Here is a 22249-nt window from a genome sequence, read left to right as displayed (position 1 = left end):
CTAAGTCTCTTACATCACTTGGTGAAGACAAGTGTTTAGTGTAATACTTTTTATTTTTAATCTTTTCGCACTTTTTATTTGGTTATGTATTAATGACTTTAATAACTAGTTTCTTATGTTGAAGGTGATTTTTCCTTATCGTTTGTCTGTGGTGTCTTAGCATTATTTTACTCTCTATATAAAATAAAAGATTTTCACCATTCATATCTCCACGGTCTATATGGAGATATGTTGGTTACCTGGTCGGGGGTTAAGGGATCGGTTTGGTAAGAGTCTTGCCATTGTTCAGTGTATAGATCCTGCAAAGGACCTGGGTCAAATTTAGTAGGACCTCCTTCAATACCCACCGGTATTGGATGGCGGGGGTCCAAACTCTTTGATCCCCTCATAAGTTAAACTACTATTAAAACTTTAACCCGGCTACTTAGGACTGTATCTCTGCTGACTCAGACTACTTAGCCGAGGGTAACGTCACCTTCAAAAGAGGGGCCTACCACATTATGCATTAATAACTAATTAATTATCTTTCAATAATCCGACCCTTTAGGATTGTATCCTTGCTGACTCAAACTACTGGGTTGAGGGTAACGTCACCTTTAAAAAAGGGGCCTACTACAATAACTAAGATAATCTCCTAAAATGTGCAAAAGTGCGGAAATAATCAAAGGTTACACTACACACGAGTCGGATCCAAGTGATTCATCTTGTCTATCTGTTTTTATTTTATTTTATTTTTTAGCATTTTAGTTAGTTTTATTTTTCTCGTTTAAAAACCTTTTTTCTAACTTTTTGATTTGATTAGACGTTGAGGATAAACCAGTACTAAAAGCTCTTGTGTCCTTGGACGACCTCGGTATCTTACCAACACTATACTACGTCCACGATGGGTGCACTTGCCCATATGTGTGTTTAGTGTTAGTAAATATCGTGTTTTATAAATTTAAAACTTGGCTAAAAAAGTGTAAAAAAGGGGCTTAAAATATACACATAAAATATATTACACTACACACGCATCACTTTTCGTGGACAATAAATGTGTCCAGGTGGTTCGACTATAGTCATCTACAATGGTAAGGAAATATCTGTAACCATTGTATGTTGGAACAGAATATAGACCCCAAGTATCAACATGTATCAGGTCAAAATTTTGTGATGTGGACCTTTGACTATGAGGAAAAGGTAAACGGTGTTGCCTAGCTTTTGGACAAATATCACAATGACCAATATGATCCATATGTATATCAGAAAGAAAATGCAATTGTTTGAGTTTATAAAATGGTAAATGGCCAAGTCTTTGATGCCATGTAGTACTATTAACAACAGAATTACAAGAAGAATGTGTGAAAGAAATGGAATTATTCAAAGGAAAACAAGGTAATGTAGGATGTAGAAGATACAAGCCATGAAGAAGTTCACCAAGATCCAGTGGCTTCTTCACTGAGGGGGCCTGCAATACACAAGAAGTTTTAGTGAAATAAACAATGCCATTGGTTTCATCACAAAGTTTGGGAATGGGAATAACAGTTCCACATTTGAGGACTTTAATAATATGCCCATTTGGAAGACCTATATGAATAGGTTGAGAAAGATATTGTACATCAGACAAAAGATTGTCATCATTGCACATATGGTCACTTGCTCTTGTATCAATGATCCATTTTGTTTTTAGAATAGAAGAGTTACAAGCCATTGTACCTACAAAGTTGGCATGACTGATTTTAGAAGTATTGAAGGCATCTTCTTGTCCAGCCTTTTCAATGTACGATTTTTGTAACAATTGCAGCAATTCACCTATTTGATCAGAAGTCAAACCATTGGATTCTTGTTCCTTTAGTTCAGTCACATGAGAAGCACTATTTGCAGAGAATCTTTTGTTCTTTGTGAATTTGAAGTCTTTTGGAAAACCAACAAGTCTGTAACATTTATTAGAAGTATGACCATACTTTTTGTAGTGAGAACAAACAACAACTTTCTTGTTTTCAGTTCTAAATTGAGAAGTTTGAGCAGTAACATTCATTGATGAAGATTCAGGAGCAAAAATATTAGTAGAATGTATTTCTCTTTGTTTCTCATCCTGAATAAGAATTGCATAAGCTGCACTTATTGAAGGAAGAGGTTTCATCATGAGAATGTTGCTTTGAATGCTATCATAACTTGCATTCAATCCCGTAAGAAACTGCACTAATCGTTGATCCTCATCTCTTTTGGCAAAAACATGAGAAACTCCACATGACCAATTAGGAAGAGAATTCAAAGCACTTAATTCATCCCAAATAGCTTTGATTTTGGTAAAGTAAGTAGCTGTATCATTACTACCTTGTGAAATTTCACAAATACTCTTTTGTAACTGGTACAATTTAGCACCATTCACTTGTCCATATCTATCATTCAATTCATTCCACAATTTGTATGCAGTTTCAGTGTAAAGAACACTATCAGATATGCCTCTAGACAGAGTATTGAGAATCCAGGAGATTACCATGTCATTACATCTCTGCCACTGAGGAACAAGAAAAGGATCATTAGGTCTGGTTGAAACTCCATTGACAAAAGATAACTTGTTCTTTGCTGACAGAGCAATTGTCATCGCACGTTTCCATGCACCAAATCGTGTTCCATCAAAAGATTTTGAAACTAAATTCATTCCAGGATGATCCGACGGATGAAGATATAGATGATTTGATGAATCGAGAGTAGTAACACTTGTTGCGTCGCTTGTACTTGACATGATTAATCAATCGATGAAACGAGATTGATAAGAAGAAATCGATGAAGATGATAAAAGAACGAACGAAACAAAGAGGAAATGAAGAAAATGATGGAAAAGATGAAGGAATTCACCGGAGAAGATGATCGGAAAGAGAATCCGGTGAACAGATTAAACGGAAAATGAAGCGGAAGACCGGAGAAGGACAGAAACGGATCGGAAAAAATGGAAAGAATCGGAGCTAATTTGCTCTGATACCATCTTGATTTTGATAGAAGAGAAATGGGAAATAATTTCTTATTCTCATTACTGCACTATTACACTTATATACAAGTTGAAAAACAAACTTAACAAACCCTAACTAACTAACTAACCACTGTCTAATACTAACCACTGTCTAACAACCGTCTAACTAACACATTAAATTAACAGTCAACATTTATATACACTTACACGCCCCACTACGGATACTCTTACACGCACTATCCAATATTTTTCACTACATTAGTGGTAATGAAAATTTACCCAATTGACATGTGATTGATCTAAGCTATCTGCACCACAATTTCCTCCTTTTGAGAATAAAACATATTTACGTGTACCCCTTTCATTTTTATTTCCTATATCTAGACAACTGGGTTTTTTATTAAATGCGATGGAGATTTAGAGCAAACCCAGACCAGCTTTGGGCCCGGTGATTCAATCCATTCACGAAAAGCCGGATCAGATTCTAGAGATCCCTGTTAGGGCCGATTTGGCAGGGTACTGGAAGGATATTATTTCTGTGATGAAAGATATACACAAAGCTGGGGTGCGTGGGATTGGGAATACGGGAGTGATCAGAATGGGGAAGCTCCTACGTTTTCAGTTGCGAAGTTCAGGGCAGAGGCAAGGAACCAGATATGTAACAAAGTGGACGTGGAGGGTTTTAAGTGGAATTATTTGGTGCCAAACAAAGTCCTTTACTTTGTGTGGAAGCTTGCTTTGGGCAGTATTGCAACGAAAAAGGTTCTGACGCGCAGAGGTATCCAGTTAATTAATCTAAATTGTGTGATGTGCGGGTATGGCGAAGAATCGGTTAATCATTTGACCATTGAGTGTGTTCTCAGCCGAGCAGTCTAGTGGCATGTTAGTGTTTGGACGAAGACTCCAGTCATGATGGGGGAAGGGTCATTCCGTGAGATTATGGCCCGTATCGACACTCTTATTGGTTCGTCAAAGTGGAAGGATGTATTAATATCTATCGCGTATGGTACGGTATGGAGGATTTGGAAGGCACGCAACGACCGAGTGTTTGAAGATAACCCTTTTTCCGTTATGCGGGTCAGGGGCGGACTTAATGTATACCGAGCCGTAGCACGGGCTACGGCTCAACTTTTTATCGGTAGTGTAAAAGAGTTATTTTTTCGGTTTTTATACCAAGGATACCCCTGAACAACTACGAGGACACCCCTATAAAAAGTCTGTGAGCCCAAATGAATTGAAAATAATAAGCCCAATTGCCCAATATGTTAGCCCAAATCAATTGAAGATTGTAAATAATAAACCCAATTGCCCAACCGTTGCTTTTACCGGTTGCAACCGCAACCGTTGAAAGATGTTTTTCGAAATTGAAGCTTGTCAAGATGGATTTACGCAATTGAATGGGCTCGGAATTTTTGAACAATGCTATGGTTTGTGCGATCGAAAAGAATTTTTTACGTGAAGTAAAAGACGACGATGTAATGGAACGATTTCAAGCTATGAAAAAAGAAGAGGACAAATCTATTAGGTTTATTTGTTTTACTTTATTTATTTATTGTCGGTTTTTAATATTGTATGATTGAACGGTGAAATTTTTTTTTGGGATACCCCTGAGTTAATGTTCTAGTTCCGCCACTGATGCGGGTGGTGGAAAAGATTAAGGAGGACACCTTTCTCTAGCTCAAGAACCGTTCAGAATATAGCGATTTGAAATGGGAGAGATGACACGATTTCAATATTCGTGACCTTATTTTATAATGTTTTTCTGTTTTTTTTTGGGGACTTCCATATCCTTTCTGACCCGTTTGTCCTATTTTATGAGTCAATAAAACAGCGTCCGTTAAAAAAAATAAATAAATAAACCAAATTACACATTATATGAGTTTATGATGTAACAATGAAGTGAAGCTTTTAAAATCTATGAATCCATAACATCTTCTTACATTAATATTCATATTGATTTTTTAGCTTGATCCATAGTCCATACCATGATTGTACGCAGTAAATTAATGATATCATTTCTCTAATATTCTAATTATGAAGTTTTAAATGAGATAGCAAATTAAGTAGTTGGGAAGCATCAATGTTTTAAAAACCGGTAAATACCGGCCGGTTATACCGGTATTACCGTTTCCGGATGTAAATCCGGTACGAAACACCCCGGTAAATAAGTGAAACGACATAAGGTTTGTATCGGCGGTAAAATCCGATATACCGGTTTGAAACGTAATACCGGTACCGGCCTAGGGTTATTGTAGTTTGGGTTGTTACTTATTTTTATTATATATGTTACTTATCTTACGTAATTTTTATATATTATGATTATTCGTAACTAAAAATTCTTATTTAATATTATGAAACGAAAATAGTTGATGTATTCAACACTCAAATGTCTTAAACATATCGTACACTTTCATTTAAAAGAGCTTGTTGGAAAATTGAATGATTTTCGATTATCTTTTGGATTATTTTTTATTATAGATTTACTTTTAGATCATCTTTTAATATCCAATCATGCATTTTTTGACTAACTTTTGAGTTGACGTTGTAATTTATGAAATTATGGAGTTAGCTAGTCAACCCGGTTGAACCGTTCGGTACAACCTGGTTCAACCGGTTAAACCATTTTTTAGCCTAATCCGGTTTGATTTAAAAACCGGTTTTTAAAACATTGGGAAGCATAACTTAAATTGTTCTTGACCAGTCAAGCTTACCATTTTAAGTAACTAGTTGGTTATACCCGTGCTTCGTTATGGGCTGGGCTTCACTTTTTAACAATTTTATGAGTATTGATTCAGTCTGTTTCGGTATTGGTATTCACTATAACAGCCGAAATAGAAAAAAAAAACAATTGACTGACAACAATAAAAACGATATTGATCGAAAACATTTAAAAAGTACACCGAACCAGTACCGCTGTTGTTCGGTTGGTATCGGTCCGATTTATTTCGTTACCAGTACGGTACTGACAATCGATATAGGCAACAAACGCAAGTTATTCAAAGTATAATGGTTTGATTATCGTTATATTGAATAATTAGAAGGTACATTATAAATATATGATGATGACACTTGCTATAGCAATCGAAAAAGAAAAAAAAAACACCGATAACAATAAACACTCATATAAATCGAAAACAATAAAAAGAGAATACCTAACCGGTACCGACGTTCACTTGGTATCGGTATGGTTCGTTTTGTTACGTTACGTATACGGTACCCACAATCGATATCGTTAGGGAAAACAAGTTATTTAAAGTATAAAGGTATGATCAAGGTTATATTAAGATAATTGGAAGTTATATTATAAATATAAGATAATTAATCAATAATACAAAGTAAAGGAAAAAACGTTGAAACATTAAATTAAAAAAAAAAAAAACAATCTTCAATATGTAATGTGCAAGTCATTATATCACTGATACCTGGATAAAGAAATTTTTGGTTTGGAAAAATAATGTCAACAAATATTAAAATTAATCAAAATTCTTATTTTACCTTTAAGAAAAAAATACTTCATACACTAAAAGAAAAAAATTATTTTTCTATAGCTAAGCATTTCCTCTTATAATAATAATAATTATATGATGTAAGAATAGTGAGCTTAAGGGGGTACGGGTGGTTATCACTCATCATCCATTTATCACTCACAACATCCAATCAAGTTCCGTTATGTCATCAACCATTATTACATTATTCACAACTTTTTTTAGTGGAAATACCCACCACTCACAACACCCAACAATAAACCTTCACATTCCCTCACAATCTTCCATTTTTCACGCGTTAAGTTTATCACGGGAATTATGTTTCACGCGTGGAAATTGATGGGTGGCGGTGGTTTGTTCGATTGTATCACGCGTGAAACTCAATTATCACATGAATATTATACCCCACCTCGGGTCCCCTAATAAGGTCTCAAATTCAACTTCCACTAGCATTACTTTTAAAGACATTAGTGGTGGTAATGAAGTTTAGAACTAGGCTTCTCTGGAGGTCACCAGTTCAAAACCAAGTCGAACTGGATTTTACCGCAGTGGGTCCTCAGGCGAATGAGTTTTTCTCAGAATTGGTAGCTTGGTAACTCGGTTATGGATCCAACTCTGAGTGTTATAAAGAAGAAGATACATTTGTTTGATTGGAGGCATCTCAGAATATGGATTATGATCAAATACAAAGGATCCTAATTGTAAGAAGTGTAAAAAGGATTTATAGAGTGACAAGTGTCCAATAACCTAAAAAAACCCACTACACAAAAAAAAAAAAAAACCTTAAACATCCACCACCACCAAAAACCTAACCCCCCCCCCCCCACCACATCACCCACCCTAAAAAAAAAAAAAAATTACCGAGATGGTGAGGGGTGGGGGTTTAGGTTTTTGGGTGAGGGTGGGTGTTTAGTTTTTTTTAGATTTTTTTTTTTTAGGTTTTTTTTTTGGCGGGGGGGGGGGGGTTAGGTTTTTTTAGGTTTTTGAGGGGTGGGGTTAGGTTTTTTTTAGGTTTTTGGGGTGGGGGGGGGGGGGGGTTTAGGTTTTTGGGTGGGGGGGGGGGTTAGGTTTTTGGGTGGTGGTGGGGTGGGGTGGGGGTGGGTGTTTAGGTTTTTGGTGGTGATGTAGTGGGTTTAGTTTTAGATTATTGGACACTTGTCACTCTATAAATCTTTCTTACACTTCTTACAATTAGAAGCCTTTATAGAACAATTACCCCTCAGAATATTTATATGTTGATTTAGTTTGCCGTTAAAAACAGTGAGAGCCTAATAATAAGGGCATGTGTAGTCATAAAGCCCCCAAAGGGGCGTTATGCGCCATGTGGCATGCCACGTCACCCCGGGGCTTTATGGGGCTTGAGGCCGTAGTCATAAAGCCCTACCTCATCATAACCAAAGTGTAAAATGCAGGGACCAAAGTGTAAAATGCAGGGACCAAAGTGTTTTAATGCAGGGACCAAATTGTAAAATGCAGGGACCAAAGTGGAAAATGGAGAACAAATCCCCACCTTCTCGCGCCGCGATTTTTTTCACGCCTTTTCTTTTTTTTTGATCATGGCGCTGGGGGGGGCGGTGTGGGGGGCTCCATACCAGCGCTATGGCCATGGTCGCGCCCCATTACATACGACCTAATAATGAATTAATGATGTTCTTTAAAGGACCAAACACACATACATACACAAAAGCTCATGGACCATAATTGCAATTCCCACAAACACACCAAAAATAGTACATCCCCATAAACCCAACTTCTCACTTACACAAAATGGTGTAAATGCACACACAATAACTCACCTCACCTCATGGCCTCACCGGAAAACCACCATCTCCTCCACCTTCTCCTTCCCCTCCTCCTCATCCATTATCTCTCCTCCACCACCACCACCGCCGCCGCTTCCGATCTCACAACCTTAATCTACAAAGGCTGCGCAAACCAAAACTTCCAAGACCCAATCGCCACCCAAAACCTCAAATCCCTTTACACCACCCTCGTTTCCCAATCCACCACCGCCACTTACTACAAAACCACCGCCGGAACAACCGACCAATCCACCACCACCTCCATCACCGGTCTCTACCAGTGCCGCGGCGACCTCTCCACCACCGACTGCAACACCTGCGTCCAAAAACTCCCCGACACCATTCAAAGCGTCTGCCACAAAGACACCATTGCGGCTCGAGCACAGCTTGTCGGGTGCTACATGCGGTACGAGGTTGTCGGGTTCCAGCAGGCGCCGCCGACGGAATTGTTGTATAAAAAGTGTAGTTCGGGTCGGGTTGATGGGTCCGGGTTTGATGAGAGGTTAGAGGCGGCGTTGTCGTTGGTACCGAAAGGGGTTTCGAATGGGAAGGGGTATTATGCTGGTGCGTATCAGGGGGTTTACGTGTTGGGACAGTGTGAAGGTGATTTGGGTGGTGGTGAGTGTGTGAACTGTGTGAAAAGTGCGGTGGAGATTGGGAGGAGTGAGTGCCGGAGTTCTGTTTCCGGTCATGTTTTTCTTCAGCAGTGTTATGTTAGTTACACTTATTATCCCGATGGAGTTCCCGGCACCGGTAAATAATTTTGCCTTTTTTTTCTAATTTTTATATAAATGTCTCTACAACAATAAACAATTTTACCTGTTTTTCTAATTTTTATATAAATAAAATGTATCTATAACAATAAAAATAAGTATCATACTTCTTCCATGAGTCTAGGATGTTTTCTCAGATTCTTTTATTTAATATCTTCGTATTATTTTTTTAATTTAAAATAATTAATTTCAATTATATCTTATTGCAAAATATTTTTCTAAGCTGTAATCTTCCCTAGTCACTATTTAATATTTTTGTTATCTAAAAATCTTATTCTATACTTATATTATAATTATATAAATAGTAACAAAACACTGTACAGTTTTTTTTTATTTCCACCTTTTTTTTTTCTAAAATTTTTAAATACACTATAAACTATAGTAACAAAAAACTGTACAGTTTTATTTTTTTCGACCTTTTTTCTAATTTTATTTTAATAAACTATAAACTATACCTAGTAAAATAAGTAATTGACTACATCACGTATCACAGTTTTTATGTGATCCAATTTTTTTTACGCTTCTCTTATTTCAACATTCGTATTATGTTTCCTAATTTTTAAAAAAAGTTAAGTTTTAATGTTATGTAATGTTAAAATAGCGTTTTATAGTTCTTTGTCACTATTTGATATTTCTTTTATTTATAAATTTATAAAAGTTATTTTATAAATTTAGACAGTAACAAAACACCTGAGGAATAAAATATGAAAAAGTTGATACTAGAATATCGTTATGCTGAAGGTACAAATCGTTACAGCAGAGTTTTGTTTTGTTTTAGAAACGTGAAACGACAAATATAATATAATGGAAGTACATACATTTTTCATTGTACATTTTGCTCATGAAGTTGGCGTGTTTGATATGTTGGTGACAGGAGACACCGGCGGCAGCGGTGGCGTTGGTGGTGTGGAAACAGGGGTGACGGAGATACAGGGCGACAGTGGTGGTGGCAGAAACAACACGCAGAAAGTGGTGGCGATTGTTTTCGGTGGGCTAGCGGCTCTGGGGCTGGTGGTTGCTTTCTTGTTGGTTCTCAAATCAGCTTTCAAAAAGAAAAAAGAACACTATTCCTATGGTGGTTAATATATATTTTTCTCTCAAACTTCCTACTTTTATTATATATGAAAATATATATTAATTAGCACATATAATTATATAAAGTTCTATATCAATTATAACGTCTATGTTTTGAATTTCAGGGCCCATTTCATACATACCCCACTCAAATGATTTGAAATTCAATGTTGGTTTTTTGCCCGTTTCTTTGATTGGAAATTTGAAATTTACACTCTAAACTCTTACTATAATATTTTTAACAAAAATGTTATAAATTCGAAAATAGATATATATAATACTACAATTTTTTTTACTATATAAAGTTTCATAGGACACATGAGATTATCCCCAATGTTTTTGCTGATGATAGAAGATTCCAGTATGGTCAAACTGTCCTGGTTTGACCAGTTGTGATGTTTCTTATAGAAATTTGGTCAAACAATGTAGGTTACTCATGAAGATGAAGATCAAGGCACTGAAGAATTGTAAAGTTAAAGAGAAGATAAAGAGGGGTGCTTACTTTGCTTTTGAGAGGTGGTGGGTGGGTCTAGTAAGACTTGGATACTTGGATCTTCCTTCACTTGCAAGTTAAACTACTTTTATTAGGCTTTGATCAATTAGTAATAGTAATTTATGTACATACACATATGCTATAGCTAATGACCTTGTTACGTGTAAACGGGAGGCTCGTATAGATAATATTCTCGCATCATAACCATTAGCTACCGTTGTATCTTGATGTCATGTGCGTAACCGGTCACATTTTGGTATTGTGGATAGTTAATTGAATGAAGAAATTATATATTAGAGTAATTGATGTTTGTATGTTTTGTTGGATGAAGTCTTTAAGACATGTTAAAAAGTTGCAATGGGTCCATGGGTTCAAGATTATTGGTGTTAGGACGTGGGGTATGGGGCTTGGGTTGGGGCGTGGGTTGTGGGAAAAGGCCCAAGGCACCATCCTGGGTGGGCTTGAGTTGGGGCGTGGTCCCTTGGGGGTTGGGTTTCAAGCCGGGCGTGGGGCGGGGGAGCAAGGTGACATGGCGGTTTGTGAATGGCCAAAAGAAAAGAGCCGTTGGGCTAGCCGTTGGCCAACGACTATAATAAAAAAAATTAATTTTTTCTTCCATTTTTTCACTATAAAACTCACATTTTTCTTCCATTTTTACCACATTCAACCACATCTTCTATACATCTTTAAATTCTTCTTCTACAAAACGAAAAAATGCATCCTTATAACCGTGCTTATGACCCGACCAACCCGTATGCATTCCAAGAAACTAATCCTAGCCCACCACCCAATCGTCCAATTCCTCGTCCATTTTTCATACACTCTTCTATGCCACATGAAGCGAGTTATGCATCGCTTCTTGTAATTTTCTTTATTTAAAAATATTAAAAAAATTAAATTTGTTTTTTAAATAATATTGGGTCAGCCCACGAAGCCCACCAAACCCACGCCCCCCAAACCCCCGCCCCACCATACCGTGTTGAATGTGGGTTTAACCCATATCTGCCATCCCATTCCATGTGTCAACCAATGCCCAACCCAAGCCTCATCATACTCCATGGTCTTATGTTGTGTGCATTTGGAAAAGCCTTGTTTCATTGACACTTCTTTTTGGCTTTCATGCTCTTTTTGGTTCGTTGTTACTTTAGACAAACTTGTCATAAAAATAGTATGGTTTGTCATACGACAATACCTTTTAAACATTTCATTTTAGTACTTGTTTGCTCATTCAAAGTAAAGTTATAAAAGCTGTGTATTTTGGTAGCTTTAACCCGCAAAATAGCCTCCTCGGTGCTTACATGAATTTTTTTTCTTTTAATTATTTAAGCTGGCCATTTTTCTAATATTTATTGTTATTAATAAAACTAAAAGATTGTCATGGGAATACTAAGTTAAATTTTTTATAAACTATACGTGTTATTGAAGTAATATGTACATAGGGAGGTTCGTTTGAGAAAAAATTAAAACCAAATGGTACAATTGTAAAACATTAAATATTTTTTCTTTCATATTATTTATCATTATCGTTGATTAATTAATTAGTCATAAATACTATCATTCTCCACACTAAAATTTTTGCGTACACATATCAAAATTTATTTTACACCTTTTGAAATTTATCCTACACATATTGAATTTTATCATACACATCTCGTAATTCATCTTACACTTTAAATTATTTGTTTTTCTTCTTTGAAAAAAATATATTTTTATAAAAATAAGTTACAAATTTAATGCAGTTAGCTATTAAAAAGGAAAACTATCAATTAATGATCTATCTAAGTTTACCAATATACCCTTACACTAATATTAAATACGAAAATTAAATGAAGTAAAATGAAGAATTTTTATTGATTGAAATTTCTTCTTTATAATTATTCTTACAAAAAAAAATTCTTATTATTTGAACCCTCCACTATGTACATATAACATTACAACTGAGTTGTCCTACACAATATCCTAAATCTAGGAAGGGTACAAAAACATACGGATTGCAAAAAATATAACATAATGCCTAGTAAAATATAAAACAATGCCGAGAAAAAAAGATAAACACACACAATGATGAAACAAAGAAAAAGACATAATGATATGATAAAAAAATTTAAAAACTACAAGCTAAAGTTCTATAAGTGAAAACCTAAAATTTAAGATCGTAGAGTTTGACGAATGGATTCCAATGCCAGTAGAATGAGTTCAATCAGAGTTTGTTTAATACCATTCCTACAACTTTTCTCACACATGCTACTTAAACACATATTTTGCTCTCAAGTAAATACTTATTCTCACGCCGGAGAGTGGTAACAAGGAGCACCCCCCACCCCATCCTCTTTTTTACGAGTCACGGTGTGTTTCTTTGTGCAAGAGACAGGTTAGAGGACGACCCGGCCATTGATCGAGGAAAGAAGGAATTAACCCTACTCGACGAGACTGGTGAATTAACCCTCCTGGTTAACCACTGTTTCATCAATATGCATGAAGGACGACACGGGACAGGACGATGGTGCGGTGGATGATGTGGCGGTGCGGTAGAGTGTGGTGGCAGAGATAGATGAAGATTATGATTGTGGTAGTGTAAATTTATAGAAACAACTAAGAATTGAAGATATGGGACCAGTGGCGAAACTTGAGATTTCCGATCTGGGGGCGGAAGTTACCGGACCTAAAATTTCTATAAAACCGAGGGTAAAAAACTTATATACCCAAAAATTTCTATATGAAAACTACATACTCTCCACTACTAAGTGAAAAGTTCCGGAGGTCGACCGCCCCCTCCCACCCCTTAAAAGCTTCGCCCATGTGTGGGACGTAGATGGAAACATGATGTGCCACCCCATCTTCGCTACCATCTAAAACCCTGTGGCGGATCTTAAACTTTTAAATAGGGGGTCAAATATTTTATAGAAAAAATAGAGTAGGCAGGACTCAATACATATAGATTTTTCAGTATAATTTACACTTTGAACCGAAAAAATATAACGTTTTGCCAAACGGGATATCCCGCATCCACACCACCTGGCCTTAGACATTAGTTGATCGATGTCAACATCATAATATTACTTTATATAAAAGGTATGATTTTTTATCGTGCGAAAAGAAATCAATTTAATAACTTTATAACTTTCAATAAACATGTTCGAAATGAAATTCCAAGGAATCAAACGACCCTAAAACTGACCACAAAGTAGCTTTTGTAAGAAAGAAATTTCACGAAACCTCCACAAATTGTACTTGTAATAAACCTTCACGATGAATAGAAAGTTGCAAATCTTCATAGTATTATTAATTATGCCATGAAGGTTTTGTAAATAAAAACATGATATTCACAAAACATATTATATATACCTCATGCATGATTGAAGACAACAACTGTCAATCATGGAAAACGAAGTTTTGTTTTTTCCTTCTCATGAATCCGATCCATTTAAAAGGTTTGATCTTTGTAACACCAACCGATATAAAGGAAGTCCACCTTCGTTGTTAAAAATTTAAAAAGTTAAAAAAAAGGCAAAGGAGAGAAATAATGTAACTTCCCACCAAGATTAAAGCTAGATCGAGTAGCATAACTTAGCACATGTCAATAACATACTGTAGAGGCGTTCAAATCTGAGCTCGAATCCTGGATTTAAGCGTAGGAGTATTTAGGAGTAGTTTAGTTTGGCGTTTAAAAAAAAGTTATGTGTCAGAATGATTATGGGTCATCATCCTTAAAAGAATTGAGGTATCATTATCAAATGATTAGAAATGCAAATTTATGATCCACCCACCAAGGTACCATATATTTGCAATTTGAAGATAATAAAGCATTAACAAATAATTAGCAGTGTTACATTTTTATTGCTTTATGACCATCTTCAACTTTATTTATTGTTGCTTTATCTTTTATGCTTCATCATTATTATTATGTTCAACTTTCCATCGCCAAACGATAAGAGGATGACGATTCCAGGGTCTTTCTTCAAATGCAATATTAAATCATAGAAGTAGTACAAATAGATTGTTAGAGAAATTTAAGGATGCATCAATCATGTTGATTATTTTAGTTAATTGAATTGATTTGTTTATAGGTGTGCAACATGACATACATCAAACAAGTTAGAAGAGTGTGGGAGTGTATGTTTGTTTGAGTTTATTATGATTTTACGTGTTTAGCAACCTAATTGGTTCTTAGCGGCTTCGTCGCTAAGCAATGGGGGCTCTAAGGGGCAACGCCCATTTGTAGGGATGACAATGGGCCAGGTATGGCTAATCCTGTACCCGTACTCATACCCGGTTGTAAATCTTGTCCTATACCTGACCTATTACCCACCGGGTAAAGTCGGGTATCGGGCATACCCACGGGTATTGGGTATTGATGAAACAATGGTTAACCGGGCAGGGTTAACACACTGGTCTCGTCAAGAAGGGTTAATCCCTTCCTCTCGAGGATCGCTGGCTGGATCACCGGTGGTTGATCTCCTGCACAAGGAAACAAGCCGTGACTCGTAACAAGGAGGATGGGGTGGGGGGTGCTCCTTGTTACCACTCTCCGGCGTGAGAATCAGTAGTTTGCTTGAGAAGCAAAGTAAGATAGTAGTAGTAGTGAGAGAGTTGTGAGAAGATACCTCAAACCTGGTTTGGGGTTGGTATTTATAGCCGAGGAGTGAAGGAGGATGATGATGGATGGACTGACGACGTGCTGCACCTTTTCAGGTGTGTCAGGCTCGTCGGTTATGGAGGTTACGCCACGTCAGTCCATTGCTTACGTAGCTCTGACAGGTAACTGCCATTGGTGCCACTTGCACTGTGGTGTCAGTACCACTTGCTTGAGTACATAGGATGCGGTGCAAGCCGCATCGCTACGTGCGGTAACATCTGAAGTTACCGCGTCTCCTACTTGTGATCAAGGAATACGCGAGATGCGGTGCTAGCCGCATCGTCGTCTTGCCTGCATCCCTTGTCATGACGAAAATGTCCGCATGGTGCGGTGTCAGCCGTACCGCTACGTTCATCTTCTTCTATGCCTAAGGTAAGGCTTTCCTGTATTGATAGAAGTGTTCACTGGATGCGGTGCGATGCCGCATCGCTGTGAATACTTCCGTTTTCATACACCAGATGTGATGCTATGTCGCATCACTCTACCGTTCTCATGTTCCATGTAAGTCCTTCTTTGTTACTAGATAGATTGGATTCAACCCTTGTGTCGACGCGTTCCCGCATGGGCACAAGTAGGTTGTTAGTTAGTGGGGGTTTTGATAAGGGTAATGGTCACTCGCGGTCCATGCTGACGCGAGATCTGGGACCATACCCCTTCAAGTCCCCCCAGTCTAGTGTTGCTGCCACATACAAGGTGTATGTGGGAGGAGTACTGGACTATGGTGTTTGGAAGGTAGTTTGGAGTCTGGAGAAGATCCTAGACCATGTGTGGTCTTTTCTGGATGTAAAGGAAGCTGGAGGTCCGGAAGGGTCATCTGACGCCTCTTCCGTATCGGTGAAGGAATCTCGTCTGATGCGAGATTCTCAGCCGATTTATGTCACCAGGTGGCCTGCCACCTGTTGTTGTGCCGAAGGTCTCTTGGAGACCTTGTTAGTAATGCTGCACAAACTTCGAACCAACCTCTGAGATGGTGGTTCGAAGGTATGTGGAGGTTTCCCATCCTTTAAAGGTGGGCTTTTCTTCATACCAATTGTTGAATTGGTGCATGAAGAAGAAAAGAAACTTTTGGACCAATCTTTGAGACTGGGATCAAAAGTTGTTGATGCTTGCAAGTGCTTTGCTCAAGCTCTATGTTCAACATTGAGTTATGAGACGACGATCCCTTTTTTGTTGGGTTTTCGTGTTTATCGTCATAGCTCTCTAGTAACCGCACGTTCTTTGCGGTTACCTCGTTGCGTCATTGTTGGCCATGTTTGGTCGAACAATGTATATTCGTACTATGGGTAAATAAACATGGTCATAGGCAAGGGTATGCCCACCATTGTTTATTCTATGCGGCCCATAGTCGGGCTAACAAAGTCATAAGCAGACTTGTTACCGCTGTTCGGATGCTTGTTGTTCGACGAGGGTTTATTTAGAGCGCTGTTCTGCGTTCGTTTTGGAGCCACTTACCTTCCCGCTCCAATACCGAGTTTGCTTTGCAGTAGCATTGTTCGGTGATGTGGAGTGAGCTTGGCTCTTCCGTAGCAACCACTCTGCGGAAGCTATGGTTATGTCCGTAGCTCCTCGTGAGTGTCTGTGGTTTTGCATTACCACATTTGCTCAAAGCGGGTGTGGCTCGGATGTAGCTCTTGAAGGTTCAGGAGACAGGGTTGCTGATGTGCGTTCGCGTGCATTCACTTCCTTCCTTTTGTTAAAGAAGGTGTTCATGTACCCTCTGCGGTTGTGAACCGGACAGGAGGGATTTGAAGCTTGAAGAGAATGAAGGCAATGCGGTTCCCCTGTGTCTGAGATGCGGTTCAGTCCAACGGCCAGCGCTGGTTCTGAGCATCTGACACACCTGAACGGGCTCGTGTGTGACATGTCCGCATATTCCACGTGTGCTCGTGGGTAGTGCGGATAGGTATTATACCCCCTTATAGTGTAGAGATATATATTTTTACCTATTTTTAGGGGTACGTTAAAAAACGACATGCGGTATGGGTTATGGTGCGGTATACCAGAGAAACCGCATGCCGCTTATAATTGGATAATGTAGTCGCTTTTTGTTGCATACGTGGCTGGACGCACGTGTGAGTTGGTGGAAGTTGGTGAGATCTTCCTGGCATGTGCTGAAATGAAAGGACGTTTGCACTGCCCGAGGCATTAAATGCACTGTAGCGAAGAGTGTAAACGTCTCTTGTGTCAGGCGCGTGGGCGGCCACGCGCGCGTGATAACCGTCAGCGGAAACGGCGCTCGACACGTGGTGTCCTATGATTCGCCCTTTTTGAACGTGATCATTTGATTTCTCCCTCCGCATTAATTGCGATGGGTATATAAGGGGAAACCGTTCGTGGTTTCCCCTCACTTGTTTGAAATTTTCAAAAATTTGCCGGTGAGAGAAACTTGTTCTTTGTCTTCTCCGACGAAATTCCTTGAAGTTCTAGTGAGGGTTTTGGTTTTTCTGTTCACCATCTTCTGTTTCTTTGATATTCTTGATGGCTGAACCATCTAATCCACACAATGTGGAGGGTGAAAACCCTGAACAGCCGGTAGTATCGGCTGATGAAGACGAAGATGATGACGTTGACGTTACCGGTGGTGGGTTACCGGTGTTGAAATGGTCCAAGGGTGGTTTTAAAACCCTGATGGCCACTGTGCAGATGGCCAAAGACTGGAATGCTACTTACCCACAAGTGGGGGACACCGGTGCCGATGCTCCGGCCGGTTATATAACCTTGTGGGCGGATTTTTTCAACCACGGCAACCTTAGGTTGCCGGTGACGGTGTTTGTGGCGGAGGTATTGGAGTATTATCACCTCCATATCTCCCAACTTAGTCCTTTCGGAATGTTCCGAATTCGGAATTTTGAGTACACATTCCGTGCCCATGGCCTGCCCATTACAGTGGAGAATTTCCGGCGGTTCTACCAGTTGACGGTGAACACCGGTTTTTTCTCGTTTACTCAAAGGCATGGGAGTCTGAAGTTGATGACACCCCCTAAGGGTGTGACAGGCTGGAAGAAGAGGTTCTTCTACGTGAAAGCCTGTGCGGTCTATGCTAGCATGTCTTTCAGGAATGTCAACGTTGGAGTTTCTGATGAAGATATTCCTGTTGCTTCCGCAAAGACCGTGGACTGGTTCTCTAGGCTGCGGCCTATTGAACTCAAGAAGTTGGATAATGATCAACTGTGGATATTGCGGATGATGCTCTCCAGACCGGATAGGAAGGAAAGGCCCGTTTTGCGGGAACAGGGTGGTGGTAAGCTCTTTACACCTTGTTATTTTCCTTATTTCCCAAGTCTTTGTAGTAACCTGCATGCATGTATCAGCGGATGCGGTTGGGTTGTGGAGGATGTTTGAGCCCGATTTCAAGGGCCAGGTTGAACTGATTGCGGTTGAGCTGAAGAAAGATTTCAACCTTGAGATTCTTAAGAACTTCCGCGTGCCGTCGAAAGCGGTGCTGGAGGCCCCGGTTCCGGGAGACGCAAGAGGTACGTCTTACGTGGCATTAGTTTTTTCAGTTTATCTTTTTGACTGGTTCTGTTGATTGTGTTAATCCAGGTATCCTTGCGGATTTGGGGAAGTTTGAGAAACGCGTCCCCAAAAAGACTGTGGAGAAGAAAACGGTGAAGACCGTGCGGGGTCGTGGCAAGGGGAGTGTTGAAGGCTCAGCTGCCCCTTCTTCAGTTTTTGAAGCCGCAGGTACCTATCAATCTTGTTCTCGGGGATATACCGATTACGTCGTAGTATCTGACACCCTTGAGGGTTTGGGTGTTATAGGTAGTGGTGCGGCTGCGGGTGGAACTGCTGTGGTTCCCCCCGTTGTTGGAGAGAAAAGGGGACCAGAGCAGAAAGCTGCTGGTGGTGGAGAACCGAAACGGCGGAGACTGCAGACCAGGAGAGTTGCTCCGGCGCAGAAGAAACCTGCCGTTGCTGCTGGTAACTATATCCCTTTTCCTTGTTTTGTATGTACAATGGGTGGGAAATACTTATTGAATACTCTTTGTATTGCAGAATCCCGAGATGCGGGGTATTCTTTTTTCGACATCCCTGCGTCTCCTCCGCATACCGCTGCTGCGGGTGCGGGTGTATCGAAGGAGACGGTCGCGCCCAAGGAGCCTACGGCCCCTTTTGTTGGGCCGGTTCGCGATCCCCTCTTGGAGAAGACGGTGGAGACGACTGCTGACCGGATTTTTGACACTGTGGACTCCTCGGACAATCTGATCTCTCCTGATGAGGGTGATGGATTGAACTTGAGGTTTTCAGATGCCGGTAAGCAGAAGTCTGATGCTGAGGTGCGGCAGCAGGATGCTGAGCCGCAGAAGTCTCCTGCTGGGGAGAAAGGTAGCGGCTCGTCTGCTGGTGGTGCGGGTTATGACGGGCCTCCAATTCAGCCTGGGAGTCTGAATTGGAGTATTATTACCGCACATACTCCCCGGGTCGCAGTATGGTGTATCACCGACCCCCCTGGACTGTTATGCAGGGGGACGACATTTCTAACGACCCTGCGGCATGTAGGGAGATTTTGGGTGGTCTGGGCACCCCTTTTGAAGTCGAGCGTGCCCGTGCCGCGCCCCGAGAGCTGCGTATTAACCAGCTTTCATCAATGCTGGTAGGGACTTCCATTGTGGCAAATGCCATTTTGGAAGATTATAAGGTGCTAGGCCGCCGCGAGGAAGAAACTGCTCGCATGCGGGCCGAGGCAGAGAAGTTGGTTGAGGCTGCTCGTGCGGGTGCGGAGCAGCTCGAGAAGGACAAGGCTGCTTTTGAGAAGCAGAAGCAGACTTCTGAATGGGCTGCCGCTGCCCAGCTGAAACAGGTGCGTACCCTTGCTAAACATCTTGCTGATGAGCGTAAGAGTTGGAATGAAAAAATGTCCAATGAGCGCAAGAAGTGGAATGCATCGTGGGCTAAGCAGAATGACATTCTGTTTCATGCTCGGCAGGAGCTGACAAATGCCAAGGCAGCGAATGCTACCTTGAGCCAGGAGAAGGCTGCGGCTGAGGCCATATCTGTTAAAGCACTGCAGGCGAAGGCCGACGCCCTGAAGGCGCTTGGAGAGGCCAAAGAAGCCGGGGTTCGTGCCTCAAAGGCCCTTGAAGAGGCCGCAGAGAAGGAGAGCCGTTCTTCCAAGGCTCTTGAAGAGGCGAATGCGGAGCGCATTCGTTTAGGCAAAGTTGTTGAAAGTCTGCAGGTACGGTTCTTTAACTTTGTTGCTTTCGTCCTTTATTGTTTTGAAAATATTTATCGAGTGAACTGTTTGCTGTTTTTGTAACAGGCTGAGGTTCAGGCCCGGGAGGTCGCGGTTACGGACCTTACTGCCCGCGTGTCTGCTGCGGAGAAGCGGGCTGACGCTGCTGCTGAGGCCAAGGATGCCTTGGTGTCCTCTTTTAACCAGCTGGAAGCTGACCGTGAGTGGTTGCGGACTCACGGCATCGCGCGTGTAAGTATCCGTTGTCTTTGCATTTGCTTGGGTTAGTATCCAAGACTTATGATCCCTTTATTGCAGATTGTTGAGGCTATAATGAATGCCCCTGAGACCGCATCTGGTTTGGACCTGGTTAAGGAACGTGCGCGCGATGCTGGCTTCAAGGCTGGTTATAACCGCTGCATTGGGCATATCAATGTATTATCCGCAGGCGGTTATACTGATCAGGCCTCCGGGTTCCGTGATGTGGATACCGAAGGTCGTCTGAAAGCGGCCGTAGCCTCCTTTTATGATACGCCCCTTGCCTGTGTAGGGGAGCTGGACGACTGTTTGGAGGTTGCGGACTATGTTGACCGCTTGCGGATGCTTTATCCGGATGTGGAAGAGGAAGAACCCGCTGGTGGTGCCGGAGGAGATGCGGGGACCAGCGGTACAAAATAGGGTTTAGGTTGGCGAGTGTGCCTCCTGTTTGTATTCCTCTTGTATAGCATAGGAACTTTATGTAAATTCACTAAGCATCCTGTGGACACTTGAATTTTTTGAATATAAAGTTTCTTTGTTCAGTTTGTACAAGTGTTTTTAATTCTTGCATGTCTGAACGTATGTATGCGTAACTTTACCCATTTATGAACGGGGTCAAGTATACTCCATACTGTTGTTGTATGAGTATGCATCAATTCTGCTATTTACCGTGTGAGGGTTTTAGAATTGCTTAAGCTTTGTAAAAGCTTATGTTTCCGGAACTCTACCCATTTGTGAATGGGGTCAAGTGTACTCCATACCTTTGTCGTATGAGTCCGCGTCAATTCCATTGTTTGCCTTTTTGGGCTCAGGAATTGTGTCAAGTGTTTGACAAAAACTTGTGTATCCGGCCGGATGAACATGCAAGTCTTTTTGCCTTTTGCTGGCCTATTACAATATTTGTGTGTGGTTACCACTTTGTATGGGTATCTCGAATGAAGATTTTGCCAATCTGTTTTTGGGATACCGCAAAGTGGGACACGCATTTGTAATAGTAATAACAAACAATAATGTATAAAATTGCGTATTTATTTATTTGCAAATGGCCTGCGGCCCGATAGGTTACATAGAGAAATGTAAGAACATGGCTTACATATAACAGCGTCGAAGCTGTTGTGCATTCCATGTGCGTGCGATAGGTTCGCCTTCTAGTGTTTGCAATCTGTATGCGCCTTTCCCTAAGACCTCTTTGATGAGGTAGGGTCCTTCCCACTTGGGGGCGAGTTTGCCTGGGCGCTCGGCATTAGATGCCTCATTGTCGCGTAGGACGTAGTCTCCTGGGTTGAAAGTACAAACGCGGACGCGCGCGTTGTAGTACTTTTCAAGTTTGGATTTATATTTGGCCTCGTTGATGGCAGCGTTTTCGCGCCTTTCTTCCAAGAGGTCCAAATCGATCCTGCGTTCCATGTTGTTGTCTAGTTTTTCAATAGCCAACATTCTAGGAGAGGGGAGACCTACTTCTGCGGGGATCACCGCTTCTGAACCGTAGACTAGGCTGAAGGGTGTTTCCCCATTGCTTGTTTTTGGGCTTGTACGGTGAGCCCATAAGATACTTGGGAGTTCATCGACCCAGCCACGCCTGGCCGTTCCCAACCGTGCCTT

At 40.5% G+C, this 22249-nt stretch overlaps 2 protein-coding genes across 3 annotated transcripts; one reads left to right on the top strand and one right to left on the bottom strand.

Moving 5' to 3' along the window:
- Window positions 1-1239: 1239 nt before the first annotated feature.
- Window positions 1240-3012, bottom strand: LOC110934714. The gene is made up of 2 exons (XM_022177559.2): window positions 1696-3012; window positions 1240-1447 (listed from the first exon to the last, which is right to left on the bottom strand). The coding sequence occupies exons 1-2, from the start codon at window positions 2726-2728 to the stop codon at window positions 1413-1415; spliced, it is 1068 nt and encodes a 355-aa protein (XP_022033251.1). The 5' UTR covers window positions 2729-3012; the 3' UTR covers window positions 1240-1412.
- Window positions 3013-8144: 5132 nt separating this feature from the next.
- Window positions 8145-10882, top strand: LOC110936568 (plasmodesmata-located protein 3). 2 transcript variants are annotated; one of them, XM_022178975.2, is made up of 3 exons: window positions 8145-8993; window positions 9888-10091; window positions 10517-10882. In XM_022178975.2, the coding sequence occupies exons 1-3, from the start codon at window positions 8243-8245 to the stop codon at window positions 10525-10527; spliced, it is 966 nt and encodes a 321-aa protein (XP_022034667.1). In that variant the 5' UTR covers window positions 8145-8242; the 3' UTR covers window positions 10528-10882. The 2 variants fall into 2 exon arrangements, with proteins under 2 accessions (XP_022034667.1, XP_022034668.1); XM_022178976.2 differs by having other exon boundaries at window positions 8146-8993; window positions 9888-10088.
- The last annotated feature ends 11367 nt before the right edge of the window (window positions 10883-22249 follow it).

Source organism: Helianthus annuus, chromosome 4, assembly GCF_002127325.2.
Source record: "Helianthus annuus cultivar XRQ/B chromosome 4, HanXRQr2.0-SUNRISE, whole genome shotgun sequence".
NCBI lineage: Eukaryota > Viridiplantae > Streptophyta > Magnoliopsida > Asterales > Asteraceae > Helianthus > Helianthus annuus.
The sequence above is the reverse complement of the archived record's forward strand: the minus strand, read 5'-3'. Positions and strand labels throughout refer to the sequence as shown.